At 46.0% G+C, this 14,664-nt stretch overlaps 1 protein-coding gene across 3 annotated transcripts in view; it reads right to left on the bottom strand.

The window, feature by feature from the left end:
* Positions 1-14,664, bottom strand: part of DRC8 (dynein regulatory complex subunit 8) — a 91,928-nt gene that overhangs the window by 20,194 nt on the left and 57,070 nt on the right. For all 3 annotated transcript variants that reach the window (XM_080651297.1, XM_080651295.1, XM_080651296.1), the window contains exon 4: positions 184-263. In XM_080651297.1, coding sequence (XP_080507423.1) covers positions 184-263 — 80 coding nt within the window. The remainder of the gene's footprint in view (positions 1-183; positions 264-14,664) is intronic.

Below are 14,664 nucleotides of genomic sequence, written 5' to 3'. Positions count from 1 at the left end.
TAGATTAATACAGAAGTGACTGATATTTTTAAATACATACCAACTGGCAGAGTATAGTGAAAAGTTAGAAGGAAGCAATCCTGGGAAAAATACTGGGTGATGATAATATATGAAGTGAAAAAAAAACAATTTGTAATTAATGTAATTATAGCCATTACTTTACCATTGCACTTACTTTCTTACCTTCTTTCCAGTAGTATATTGGTCATCACTGGAAGAAATTTTTCAAATCGAATGTATCCAGTGGGTTCTTCTTCCTCTACCTAAACAATCAATAAAAATAGTCACTTACTCATTCAACAAATACATTGAGCAGCTACTTTTCCCAAGCACTGTGCCAAGTGTTGGGGATTTGATAATGAGCATCCTCGGGCATGGTCCCTGCTCCCAGAGTTTATATTCCGGTAGTGAGGAGGTATATTAATCAAAAACCAACAAAGCTGAGTGTCTAACTGTAAGTTTATGTAAGCACAATGAAGTAAAGGGGCATGGGCCTATGAGAGCACAAAATAAAGCAAACTTTTCTCAGCCAGGAGACCAGGAAAGGCATTCTGAGGAAATCACCCTGGAGCTGATGAATAAAGGATGAGGAGAAGGTCATCAGACAAAGACCGCAGTGAAGAGACTCCCAGGAAGAGGAAATTACGTGCACTAAGACCCTGTGTGATTTGATGCATTGGAGGCCAGGAGGCTGAAGCATAGGGAGCGAGGAGAATGTTTCCAGATGAGGCTGCAGAGACAGGGATCAGACCTTGCAGGGCCTTACTGTCTACAAAAGTGACTTTGGTTGTTATGCTAAGGCCAATGAGAAATCACTGAAAGTCTCATAGACGTATGTCTGAAAGATACACTGGTTGTGGGTAAGGTGGCTTCTGTAGCAATAAATCTAAGGGTTTGGGTTAGACTGGTGGCCATGGAGACAGAAGTGGATGGTGTCAAAAACTACTCAAGAAGTAAAATCAATAGGACCTGGTGAGCAAGGATGAGGAAAAAAGAGAAGAGTCAAGGACAGTTTCTAGGATTCTAACCTGCACAAATAAGATGGAGTGATGTTTTCCCCTGAGAGAAGGACACTGGATAAGGGACCAGGTTAGGGGACCAATCATGATCTCAATGATCATGTATCGAATCATTGTAAAATAGCTATTAAACACCTAGATGGTCACCCTAGCTGGTTTGGCTCAGTGGATGGAGCATCAGCCTACAGACTGAAGGGTCCCAGGTTCGATTCCGGTCGAGGGCACATGCCTGGGTTGCAGGCGAGAACCCCAGCGGGGAAGAGGGGGATCGTGCAGGAGGCAGCCAATCAATGATTCTTATCATTGATGTTTCTATCTCTCTATCCCTCTCCCTTCCTCTCTGAAATCAATAAAAAATATACATATTAAAAAAAAAAAAAAACACCTAGATGGTCAACAGAACTTTGTTCTACCACCACTAGTTAAGAGAACACTACACCTGGAAAGAGAATTTTTGGCGTCCAGCACTGTTAGATGAGAATGAGAAAGACTCTTGCCCATAGGTTAACTGTGATGGTGCGGCTGAACAAAACACCATCGATCTTAACTTTCATGTCAGGCTATTTACCAGGAGCTGTAAATTTTCCACTGCCTTTCAAAAATCCTATTAAAAGGCTCATAAATCCCAACTCAACAGAAGAGCTTTTAACAGATTTATTCTTTGAACAAAAATAAGAAATCTATAGGCCGCTGCTACATGGAACACACTGTCTTCCGAATGACAGCTATTTGTTAATGTTTATACTAGATTCTCGCCTAGTATGAGTGGAGTCCTCAGATTCCACTATTGGCAGAATATGTCCTCCGCTAATGATAGAATGATGTGTTTCAAAATTTCTGAGCTCGTCAATATATGAACAATTGTCTTCAGCTGCCTCTAGGTCCAAGGCGAGCATTTTGCAAATGAATGTTCACATGGTCCTGATGTGCTTGACTGGGTCGCACCCTGTGATTCCCAAACCCAGGAGATTCTTAAAAATAAAACGTCAATCTCAAGAGACTACCTTTGGAGGGGTTATTTTTAAAGTAAAATGTTGAGTTTCTATTCTGATTCCTGAAGAAATCTACTCCAGAGCAATGGTTTGTTTGCTTTTCTTCCCTCCACCCCACAACCACTGTACAGCAGATAGTCTCAACTGTGAAAGAGAGACCCCTTTATTTCACGAGCATCCTCACCAATCTACAAACTGTTTTCAGTTTTTCCAGATGGACTTCAGCTCTATAGCACGCCCTCCACCACGTGAGAATTCACGAACACATGACATGCATCTAATGAAGCCCCACTCGCACCCACTCTAGCTTCCATGCAACTTCCAGGAGCCCTTGGTGCCCTGAACACTGAACACTAAGGTGAACATTCTGTGGCTCATTCTGGCCTGAGAGATCAGTGTAGAGCCAAAACTGCACAAAAATAGCAAGTTAAAGCAGATCTCTAACCAATCAGGATAACAGAAGAGGCATAAATTTCCTTTGACTTTTTTAAAAAGAGGGATAATGAATAAAAGCCTTGGAGTTCAAAAGTGAAGGAAAAGTAAGTTCATCTTCAACTTGGGCAGATTGTGAAAATCTGTCTATGACCCAACACTATCCTCTGGAGGCCATATCTTATCCATTTTTTATACAAAAAGATACATAAGCATTTTGCAAATGAAGGTTCATAAAACAGGTATATGATGATTCTAAATACAGTAAAATAGACTGTTTTATATATATCAAACACTGTCCTATCTAATAAAGAGGGAATATGCTAATTGACCATCACTTCGTCACAAAGATGGATGCACCCACAGCTGAGGCCAAGTTCCCATATGGGGTCTTAAAGAGCAATCAGCAGGGACCTGAGGCTATGCCCTCCCCCGCCCATGGGGCTTGACAGGTGACCTCAGGCCATGTCCCCCACCCAGCAGGGCTTGACAGAGGATCTTAGGCCATGCCCCAAACCCGGCAGTGCTTGACAGAGGACCTCAAGGTGCGTTTCCCGTCCTGGTGCTGGGCTAGGAAACCTCAGGCCACGCCCCTCACCTGGCAGGGCTTAACAGGGGACCTCAGACCGTGCCCCCCACCTAGGGGGCTTGATGGGGGACCTCAAAGTGCGCTTCCTGTGCTGGTGCTGGGCTAGGGGACCTCAGGCTGCTCCCCCCGCCCCAGCGCCAGGCCGGGGGACCTCAGGCCGTGCCCCCCACCCTGGCACCAGGCTTGGGGACCTCAGACCGCACCCCCCACCTGGCGGGGCTTGATGGGGGACCTCAAGGTGCGCTTCCCGTCCTGGTGCTGGGCTAGGGGACTTCAGGCTGCTCCCCCCGCTCCAGCGCCAGGCTGGGGGACCTCAGGCTGCACCCCCCACCAGGTGGGGCTTGACAGGGGACTTCAGGCCACACCCCATCCCAGCACCGGGCCAGGGGACCTGAGGCTGTGCCCCCCTGCCTGGCGGGGCTTGACAGGGGACCTCAAGGTGCACCCCCAGTGCTGGGTCGGGGGATCTCAGGCCGTGCCCCCCGCCCAGCAGGGCTTAACGGGAGACCTGAGGCTGCACCCCCCTGCTGGTGGGGCTTGACGGGAGACCTGAGGCTGTACCCCCCTCCCGATGCCGGGCCAGGGGATCTGAAGCTGCGTCCCCCCACCTGGCAGGGCTTGACGGGGGATCTCAGGCCATGTCCCCCACCTGGCGGGGCTTGACGGGGTACCTCAAGGCATGCCTCCCGACCCGGGCTGGGCTGGGGGACCTCAGGCCACGCCACCCCATCCTGGCGCCAGGCCAGGAGACCTGAGGCTACGTCCCCTGCGCAGCGGGGCTTGACAAGGGTGGGACTGGCCGGGTCTGGATCTAGCCCAATGCGGGGGGGTGAGGGGGAGCGGCCGGGTCTGGATCTCACACAATTTTGAGGAACATGTGGGTGGGCGGGGACTTGACTCTGGGTCCCATGGTGCACCCCAGACTCTGACAGGAGGAAGGTTTTCATATACATTTTACTAATTTTCTTTCATCTCTGACACTTCTATTATAGAAAAGGGCAAATAGCAATATTAAATTATTTCCTCTAATTAAATCCCCTTTTAATGTGCATGAATTTCGTGCACTGGGCCACTAGTTTTGTATTATAAAAGGTTTTTTACTGTTCAAATAAACTTTTTAGTTTTAGATTTACAGAAAAGAGATGCAGATTTCCCATATTCCTCCCACCCAGTTTCCCCTATTGTCAACCCTTGCATTACTATCCTATCTAATAAAAGGGTGATATGCAAATTGACCATCACTCTGCAACAAAGATGGAGGCACCCACAGCCAATAAGGAGAGAATATGCAAATAGACGTGACAAAGATGGCATTCCGCCCAGCTCCAGGCCTCTGGGCAGCGTGTGGAGCAGCTGGGGCGGGGAGGGACGCCTGCTTTGCGGGGGGGTGGCAGGGGGTAGAGGAAGCTACAGGAGGGCGTCAGGGCCGGAGCGAAGGAGGAAGGCGGCTACCAGAGCGAATAAAAATGAGGTCACTGGGGTAGGGCCTAAACCGCTATGGCTGGCAGCCTTATAAAAAGGGGAAATGTGGACACATAGGCATGTACATAGGAAGAGCACCACATGAACATAGAGACAATCATGCACAAGCCAGGAGAAAGGCCTAAAACAGGTCCTCCCCTCATAGCAGGGCCAAGCCTGCCGACACCTTGACCTCAAACTCCTGACCTCTGGAGCTGTGAGATATATTTACTTACTAACTATGCATGGAACATTTTAATCCAAAGACTCTGAATCACTGTCATCAAGCATAATTCCTTACTCATCTACTAGAGATTACAAAAGCAGATAGTCCAAATTTAGAACTGATTTTACAGAGTTGAGAGAAAATTATGCATTTCAGACCTACTTTCTCAGCAGAAAACTCAATTAACCAATTTAGAATGAAATGAAGTCAAGAAAGATTCCCTAACTTACAGCAGACAAGTTCCAAGACTAGGAATTCATTGCCATTTCTTCACTTACAGCAGTCATGCTGGGAAAACCACTTCACTTTGATATGGCTTAGGGTCTTTAAAAAATGATATTGCCTTCTTCATAGAAAAATATAACAGTGTAGTCACCATGTTAGGCCAAGGCTAGTTTAAAATATTCTGATTAAATTCATGCCCTAGCTTCCTGTCCTTGTTTGTAATACAGAGAGAACAGTGATACCTGACATAGTTGTGAAGGTTACACACGATGACAGGGTGTTTCGTGAACCTTGAGAGTCTACTATAATCATTATTTCTGTCAATGGTGCACACACTTTTGGTTCTATATCATGCAATGACACTTCCTCCTGAAAGAGTCAATTTCTGGTGCTAAAATTTCAGACACATCCTCCTTGGCTCACCATACAGACCTAACTGTTTCTGCCTCCCAACCATACAGTGCAGCATGGAATGTGGTGAGAATGTATTAAATTGCTGGGCATATCTACCAGCCCATCCCTCGCCCCTGGACCCCTGCCCGCTAGGGTATGTGCATTAGCAGCGAGGCCTCCGCCTCCGCTGTTTCCCTGCTGGCCTCTTTGGCATGATAAGAGGAGAGTAACAGGCAACCACCAAACACATCCCTCCTCTTCAAAGGGCAGAAACAAACACAGCAAATATATCTTGCTTTGCAAACATGTATAAGGCAAAATCTAGTTTGTTTCACCTAAGAAAAGGGTTAATGTGCTGAAAAGGAGGTAATGATGGGAAAGTAACATAGACAGCATTTATGAATGCAAATGTATTAAAACCTCTTTGCAGGAAGATCCCCCAGCGTAGCCTCCACATACCATTTATAGTGAATTCATCTTAATAGTGTGAGCAGATGTTCGCCTGGAGACCACAGCCCTCATACACCAACCCGACTTCTCCTCCTCCTGAGAATTATGGGAGTAGCGCCCTGAGGAAAAGCCACTGCTCCGGTTGCCACAAGAGGAGGCTACCCAGTGCCTCAGACACTCCACAGCCTCTCTGCATCCTCTTGCCCAGTATGGGAGAGTCTCAGTAATTATGTAAATATTGTGGGATTTTAAAATATACCTTATCTAAGTCTCAAAGCATGAGGCAAATACTGCTTCTCACTCTCCTTTGGTAAAGGTCAATGTTCTTCATCTATTTTGCGTCTGAGGGTATCCAGGCACAGAGAGGTGAAGTGCCTGTCCTGGTCCTCACCGGCGCCGGTGATTTGGTGGGACCACAGCCCAGAGCTCTTTGCTCCCATTCCCACAGTGAAATCAGCAGGCCATCTCTTTCCTCATTAAAGCCTTATTTATTCTAATGCTGAACTCACCGAACAGGTGCAATAAAACACACACTGGAAATTCATTTCTCCCCAGTGACACAACGATCAGTCAATACACTGAACTATTTCATGCTTCACGAAAGCAAGATCAGATCAGCAGTTAAGATGGTGTATAAAGCACCTCCATTTCAACAAGTTCCAGGTCACCAAATAAGATATGCAAATGAATTAACTATTTGTAGTAGAAATATGAAAACCGTAAGATATTTCAAGTTAAACTCTAAATACCACATATAAAAATCTTAACATAAATCATGTTTCAAAACAAACCATAAATGCAATTTAAAAATATTTCTCTACCTTGGATATAATAATAAAAATTAATTGACATTTGTCAAAACTATCATATGAAAACTGTAAATCTGCCTATTTTAGAAAAATAATTTACTCCAAACATTCCAGAGGTTGTTGTGCAAAAATTAGGATATGAGATTCTTTGGGGTTTTAAGTCTCTTTCTTATTATTGGAAGCATATTTTAAAAATGACTGAATCATCTCTTGGCTAGACCATCAGATTCCAAGAATTAACAGGTGGCTAAATCAGGTCATTGATAAAGGTTCCTTCCAACTGTGAGTCTCTACAATCTGGAGCCATGGGTGCATCAGTGGCCATCAAGCCATTAATTTCCCCATTTTATCCTCTAGGAGTGGGAGGGGGTCTTGAGGGGCTCCACCACACCAAGTGTCTCATGCCCTTCAGTGTCAGCTTCTCTCCACCTGGGCATGAGTGTCCCTCCTACCCCCAGTGGTGTCCGCTCCTTTTTGACAGAGGCAACAAGTGTTGGAGCCATGGTCACCACTACGGTCCTCTTCCATCCATCTATCCCAAAAGCAATTGTTTGAAACTGTTGCAATACATGGGAGGAAAGCTTCATCTTGGGTTGAGATTTGGTTTAAGCAAGGAAGCCATGGTGATTAACATAATACAAATCTGAATAGAGTGATGAATAAAGAGTAATCCTCATTCTCCCTAATGAGAGAAATCCCTAAAGGAATTATGGTCAAGTTGAATATATAAATGTATTAGTCCACAGATATACTCAAAATCACATATATAACAACATGTTAATTTTTAAATATCACTGTTCATTTTTACATTTTATAAAGCAACTAGAGGCCCGGTGCACGAAATTCATGCACAGGGGAGGGGGTGTCCCTCAGCCCAGCCTGCACCCTCTTCCAATCTGGGACCCCTCGAGGGATGTCCGACTGTCCGTTTAAGCCCGATTCCTCTCACAATCTAAAACTGCTGGCTCCCAACTGCTCGCCTGCCTGCCTTACTGATTGCCCCTAACCGCTTCTGCCTGCCAGCCTGATCACCCCCTAACCACTCCCCTGCCAGCCTGATTGATGCCTAACTGCTCCCCTGCCAGCCTGTTTTCCCCTAACTGCCCTCCCCTGCAGGCCTGGTCACCCCTAACTGCCCTCCCCTGCAGGCCTGCTCCCCCCCAACTGCTCTCCCCTGCAGGCCTGGTCCCCCCCAACTGCTTTCCCCTGCAGGCCTGGGTCCCTCCCAACTGCCTTACCCTGCAGGCCTGGTCGCCCCCAACTTCCCTCCTCTGCTGGCTTGGTCACCCCTAACCGCCCTCCCTTGCAGGCCTGGTCCCTCCCAACTGCCCTCCCCTGCTGGCCATCTTGTGGTGGCCATCTTGTGTCCACATGGGGGAAGGATCTTTGACCACATGGGGGCAGCCATCTTATGTGTTGGAGTAATTGTCAATCTGCATATTACTCTTTTATTAGACAGGATAGAGGCCTGGTGCACGGGTGGGGGCCAGCTGGTTTGCCCTGAAGGGTGTCCCGGATCAGGGTGGGGGTTCCCTTGGGGCGTGAGGCAGCCTGGGCGAGGGGCCTGTGGTGGTTTGCAGGCCGGCCACGCCCCTGGCGACCCAAGGGAGGCCCTGGTATCTGGGGGTTATTTATCTTCTACAATTGAAACTTTGTAGCCTGGAGCAGAGTCAAGCCTCCTGCTTGCTTAGTGGCGGCAGCCATTTTTTGGGAGATTTATGTATCTTCTATAATTGTAACTTTGTAGTCTTAAGCGGAGGCCTGGGCTGGGGTGTGCGGAAAGCTTGGCTTCCTCCATCACTAGGGGCAACCCTAGCCTCCTGCTCTTTCCAGCTCCATGGCTGCCGCCATTTCTGTTTGGGATTATGTATCTTCTATCATTGAAACTTTGTAGCCTTGAGTGGAGGCCTAGGCCGGCAAGGGCAGGCGGAAAGCTTGGCTTCCTCCATTGCCGGGGAAACCCAAGCCTCCCTCCTGCTCTCTGTGGCCGTAGCCATCTTGGTTGGGTTTATTTGCATATTCGCTCCTGATTGGCTGGTGGGCGTGGCTTGTGGGTGTGGCTTTGAGTGTAGCGGAGTGATGGTTAATTTGCATATTACTCTTTTATTATATAGGATTATATAGGATTGTATTCTAACTCAATGCATCTTCAACAGCAAGACTTTGTTTCTAAGAGTCTGCCTACATAAATGGAATCATGACGTATATGCCTTTTTTGTGACTAGCACATTTCACACAGCATAATATCTTTAAGGCTCATCCATGTTGTTGTATGATAGGGTTTCCTTCTTGAAATGTTAGTTTTTAAAAATTAGATAACAGTGTGGAAGAATTGTTTTGATGTAATACTGAGTTTTAAAAAAGTAAAATATTCTGGTTGTGTCTGAATGATAGGTACCACAGAGATCATTCCCTTACTTTTTTCTTGCCCAATTTTCATTAATTGGCATGTATTTTTTAATAATGAAAACTCTGTAATAACATGGTTTTGTTATAATTAGATGAAAAAGCAAGGTTCAGAATTGTACATACTGATTTGTACTATAAGATTACAGTCATGTTAAAAACATGTACAGAAAAATAACGTGGAAGTATACTAAATACTAACAGTGATTATGTTAAAGGTGATGGGTTATTGGAAAGGATATTTTTCTCTATTTAAAAGTTTTCTGTAATGTGAATGTTACTTATACAATAAAATATTTAAAATAAAAATTTGTATTAGTTTAATTTGTATTAGTCATGGTTGTGCTCTCTATAAAATTATGAAATGCATCCTATCTAATAAAAAAGAAACATGCAAATTGACCGGACCTCTGCTACGCCCACAAGCCACGCCCACCAGCCAATCAGGAGTATGCAAATTAACCCAACCAAGATGGCAGTTAATTTGCATATCCAGGTGCAGAGCGAAGACTGAAGACAGCATAGAAGGAAGCCAAGCACTGCAGAAGGGAGCAAAGCTTCAGAGAAGCAGGCGGGGCTGCGGAGATGGGAGGGAAGAAGGCGGGGCTGCGGAGAAGGCTGCCGGAAGCCCTATTCTTGCAGGAATCTTCCTGCAATGGGCCTCTAGTTTACTTATAAATGTTGTACATTTATGTGAGAGAGGAAAAACCACTGTTATCTATTTCCCTGCTGTTGATCACACTTTAGCACTGTTTATTATTTTCTTCCAACTACAATGAAACAATTCAATGTTCTCTGTACAACACATTCCTCCCAACCCCACCCCAGCCCAACTTCACCTATTTCTATTCTGAAGTAATGGCTGGTAGCCAATACTAGATAATCCCCAAAGTACCTCAGGTCTACACTTCTTTAACTCTATCATTTAACATGACACAAATCAGGGGAGATCTAGTCCATTCTCCCACCTTCCACAATGCCAGACGTGTAGGAAAGCTGTTTGCCTAAAGAGACAGATATGTTGAGGACAACACTAGCAACATCACCCCTGCTATCGAGTCATCTCTTTACCCCAGGACAGAATTCCAGGATAAGCCTGGCCCCGTTCTGATCTGTCACTGACCTACCTGGCTGGTAATGTTTCTGCTCACTCTCCCATGCCCGCTGCTTGGCCCTGATGAGGGCTTTCATTTTATCCCTAAGCAGCTTTCTTCTCAGTTCCATTCCTGAACACTAGAGGCAGGCCATGGTAAGCTCAGAGGTAGAAAATCCGGGGCAGCCAACTCTCTGGCCACATTCTACTGGACATTCAACCCCTGGCTCACATTACGGCTCTCTCAGACGACAACTGCGGCAGCCATGAAAACCCACCTCAGACCACCAACCGTAGGCACCGTCATTAAATGCTGTCTCTAGCCATCAAGTCTATGCCAAGGCCACACTAGTCCTGTGCTGCTCCCAGCTGGTAACTGAGTGGTGGGGATACTAAAATAAGTGCCATTCCTGAGGAGGCGGACTCCTCTGATGGCCAAGTTTAGACTGAGAATCCCCCACTGCTTTGTTTCCTAGAGTTACTCAGTCTAAAGCCCTTCCTCCATTCCTCCCTTCCTCCCTCCCTCCTTTCCTTCCCTCTTTCACAGGCGTCAGACCTGTACTGTGTTCTGATGGCTCTCCTGGCCTCCCCTGGCTGATTTTCCCCTCACTGGTGTTTTCCACAATAAACCTTTTGACCATCTAATGCTCACTGTTGCCTCTCAGCACCCAAAGTATCACAAGTGGTGCCAGCAGTGGCTGGAGCAAACAGGTGATTAGATGGAGCTCTGAGACAGGGTCACTCTCTGCCAAGTAGGCAAAAGGATGCTGTGGTGTTGGGGACAGTCTCCGGCAGTTCACTGCTAAAGATGTAACCAGAGGTGACCTGGGAAAACCCCGGTGAAGAGAAATGCCTTTGCAGGTGCCATGATTCAAGCATTTGAAAGATGGGGGAGAACATGGCCTACAAACAGTCGAGGTGACTGTAGGTTGTGCTGATGCCCTGCAGAATAAGGAAGAACTGAGGGCCATTGCCAAGAGGTTGCAAAGTACATATGAAAGCCTGGGAGCCTCTGTGATGGCTTACAAAGATGCCCTTATCAACAGCGGTGAAAGAGCAGACTCAGCAACATATAAAACAGGGTGGTCAACCTCTGCACTTCTTTTTTTTTTTCTTTTTCATTTATTTTTATTGTTGAGAGTATTTCAGACCCATTAAAAATGTAAAAACAGTTCTTAGCATGCTGTACAAAACAGGCTGTGGGGAGGATTTGGTCTGTGGGCCACAGTTTGACATCTACAAATAAAAGGCATGAAAGTTATGCCCTAGCCAGTTTGACTCAGTGGATAGAGCATCAGCCTGCAGACTGAAGAGTCCCAGGTTCAATTCCGGCCCAGGGCATATGCCCAGGTTGCGGACTCGATTCCCAGTATGAGGCAGCCAATCAATGATTCTCTCTCATCGTTGATGTTTCTATCTCTCTCTCTCCCTCCCCCTTCCTCTCTGAAATCAATAAAGATATATTTTTTTTTAAAAAGGCATGCAAGTTAGAACTGCACAGCCAAGACCAGTATTTGAGGTCAGGGCCCTGGCCACAAAAACCTGGCACACTGAAACATGGGATGGAAATGAGAAGGCTAACCCCTATTTTGTAAAACTGCTGTTTGGAATTCTCTGCTGTTTTTTTTTAGACGGACTCTTATTCTAAAAATATAACTTTGCTTTCTAGCCTCCTTGAATAATGAGGAAGATAAACTTAGCTGTCTGACCTTGTAGGCCAGAGACTAGATATGCCCATAATTTCAATGCCATGCCAGGTGCATTTTTTAATTAGATAGAACTGTGTTGTTTTCAAGGCCAGCAGCGAGATAACCACTAAGCGCACATAGGGCTGGCTCCTTAATAAAAAGGCAAGTTCTGCTTGTAGCCTTGCTTAGAATTTGAATTCATTTTCTCTAAGCCCACCGGTGAATAAAGTGTGACTCCAAACTCTCTGAGCATTGTTTGATTATTCCAGTTCTCTGTAACTGAAACATCCAGGTGGAGACCCCAGACATGCTGGCTTGCACCCACCCTTCCCTGGTAGAAGGCAGCACACCACTGTGCTGCAGAACATGTCCGTGGCCTGGCCACAGTACCCTCAGGAACTGCCCCCTTTCCTCTCCTAGCAGGGACACGGAATAGTTGGCTTAAACCCTAGAATAGCCATCAGGCTGGGGAAGTGTGGCACTGATAAGGGAGGGATGAGACTATACACTGATACAGCCCAAAGAATAAGCTAGCATGAACGAGGAGGAGCTGAGGGAGTACCCCTGATATTGGCTGAAAGTTTGTCAAAGGTGCTGGAATAGAAGACTGGATCAGCAAGAATTCACTGGCTTTGGGCACATTCTCAGGACATAAGACCTAACACCCTGGCAAGGATGACAGAAGAGGGTGGCTCCTTAGACACCTGGAATAAGTGGTGACCAGCCTGAGAGAAGTAGAATGCTGAGCTGAGAAAAGGGGGCTGGCTGGAATGGGTATATTATGAATCAGGAAACCCACCAGAGAATGATGTTCCACGGGAGGGCTCAGAGGACTCACCCCTCACCAAGGACATGAGAATGTGCTGGTGAGAAAGGCACGGGCATCCCTGAGAAGTTCTGGGGTGGCCCTCTGCAGGCCACGGCCAACTAGGACAGGCGCACACAGATCTGGGCATGGTAATATCCATGGAATCACTGGCCAGCAGCCCCATCCCCCTCCCCAAGTAATGGAAGCCAGGCAGAGTGGTGTAACCATAGAAGCTGAGGTCGCATATAATGGCCGGTAACGTTGAAGAGGGAGCCCAGGAAATATACTCTTAGGTGCAAAAACCGATGTGTAGCCAACAAGTAAGAATAGCTTCATTGGATCCCACAATGGAAAAACAATGTAAAGATTTCCTGCTTTATTGAATACCTTTTTTTTTTTAAAAAATATATATTTTATTGGTATTTTACAGAGAGGAAGGGAGAGGGATAGAGAGCTAGAAACATCGATGAGAGAGAAACATCGATCAGCTGCCTCCTGCACACCCCCCACTGGGGATGTGCCCGCAACCAAGGTACATGCCCTTGACCGGAATCGAACCCGGGACCCTTCAGTCCGCAGGCTGATGCTCTATCCACTGAGCCAAACCGGTTTCGGCTATTGAATACTTTTAATAAAATGCTAATGAAAAATCAGTAGTGCTTTTTAGTTACCAAGGTACTGGCATGCAGGCAAAAGAATCATTTTTCTAATCTTCCATTCCTTAACTTTATATTGTGCTTGAGGACTCAAAACATGTCTTCTTATACATCATTTCACTGACCTTTGAAGCAAACTTTGAAACAGGTATTATTATGGAGAAACTGATAGAGATTAAGCTACTCATCCAGCCACAACTGCTTCTCCTCTGTATTCCGTTAAGCAAGTAAGTACTGTGCTAGGTGCGAGGAATGAGGGAATAAAATCCCACTTCCTTCTCTTTTCCTCTTATTCTCTTAGTTGTCCATGGCTTCCAAAAAAACCCACACACCTAGATGAGCATTTCTTTTTTTTCCTTTTTTTTAAATATATTTTTATTGATCTCAGAGGAAGGGAGAGGGACAGAGAGACAGAAACATCAATGGTGAGAGAGAATCACTAATTGGCTGCCTCCTGCATGGCCCCCACTGGGGATCGAACCCGCAACACAGGCATGCACCCTTGACCAGACTCGAACCCAGGACCCTTCAGTCCGCAGGCCAATGCTCTATCCACTGAGCCAAACCAGCTAGGGCAGTGGTCAGCAAACTCATTAGTCAACAGAGTCAAATATCAACAGTACAACGATTGAAATTTCTTTTGAGAGCCAAATTTTTTAAACTTAAACTTCTTCTAACGCCACTTCTTCAAAATAGACTCGCCCAGGCCGTGGTATTTTGTGGAAGAGCCACACTCAAGGGGCCAAAGAGCCGCATGTGGTTCGCGAGCCGCAGTTTGCCGACCACGGAGCTAGAGCATTTCTGAAAAACACTCTTCTCGGGGTGGTTGCCCAGCAGCGATTTTCCTTTGGGGCTCTGCTTTGTTGAACTGAAAGCTGCACTTGAAATGAGATCACTTTTCTAGAAAACCAAACAGGCGTGGAGCTCTGGCCTGGGCTGCTCAGTACAGCTGCACGAGGTAAGTCTATCCTTCATCTACACTCTTGCAAATAATCAATTATTTTTAATTCTTAGACTGTTTGGTCAAAGCAAAGTGGTCATTATTTTATTGTTTACTACTTGTTCCGAAAGCTAGTTTGTTTTTTTCTGTTAACGTAAAAACATTCACACCTGTAAAGAACTTTTGTGAGTTTATTTGAGCCAAACTTGCAACAATTTCGGGAAAGCAGAACCTCAACCGATTGGGATAGTGCTCCGGAGAATGGCAGGTTTTCATCTATTTTATACGCTACAATCAAAGGAGGGACGTAGGTGGGTTACATGAAATCCACTGATGATGGACTAGAGAGGCGGGAGAAAGCAAAGCAGGGTGGGGGACCTCTGGGATTGGTTAAAAAGTAAAATGATAGACACATACTTAGATGGGTGTAGGATAGCCAAAAGTCAACAATTAACATGATAACAAGAAGGAATTTGT

The sequence above is a fragment of the Plecotus auritus genome (assembly GCF_963455305.1).
Source record: "Plecotus auritus genome assembly, chromosome: 14".
Lineage (NCBI taxonomy): Eukaryota > Metazoa > Chordata > Mammalia > Chiroptera > Vespertilionidae > Plecotus > Plecotus auritus.
Note: the sequence above shows the minus strand (reverse complement) of the source record. Positions and strands in the feature narration are given on the sequence as shown.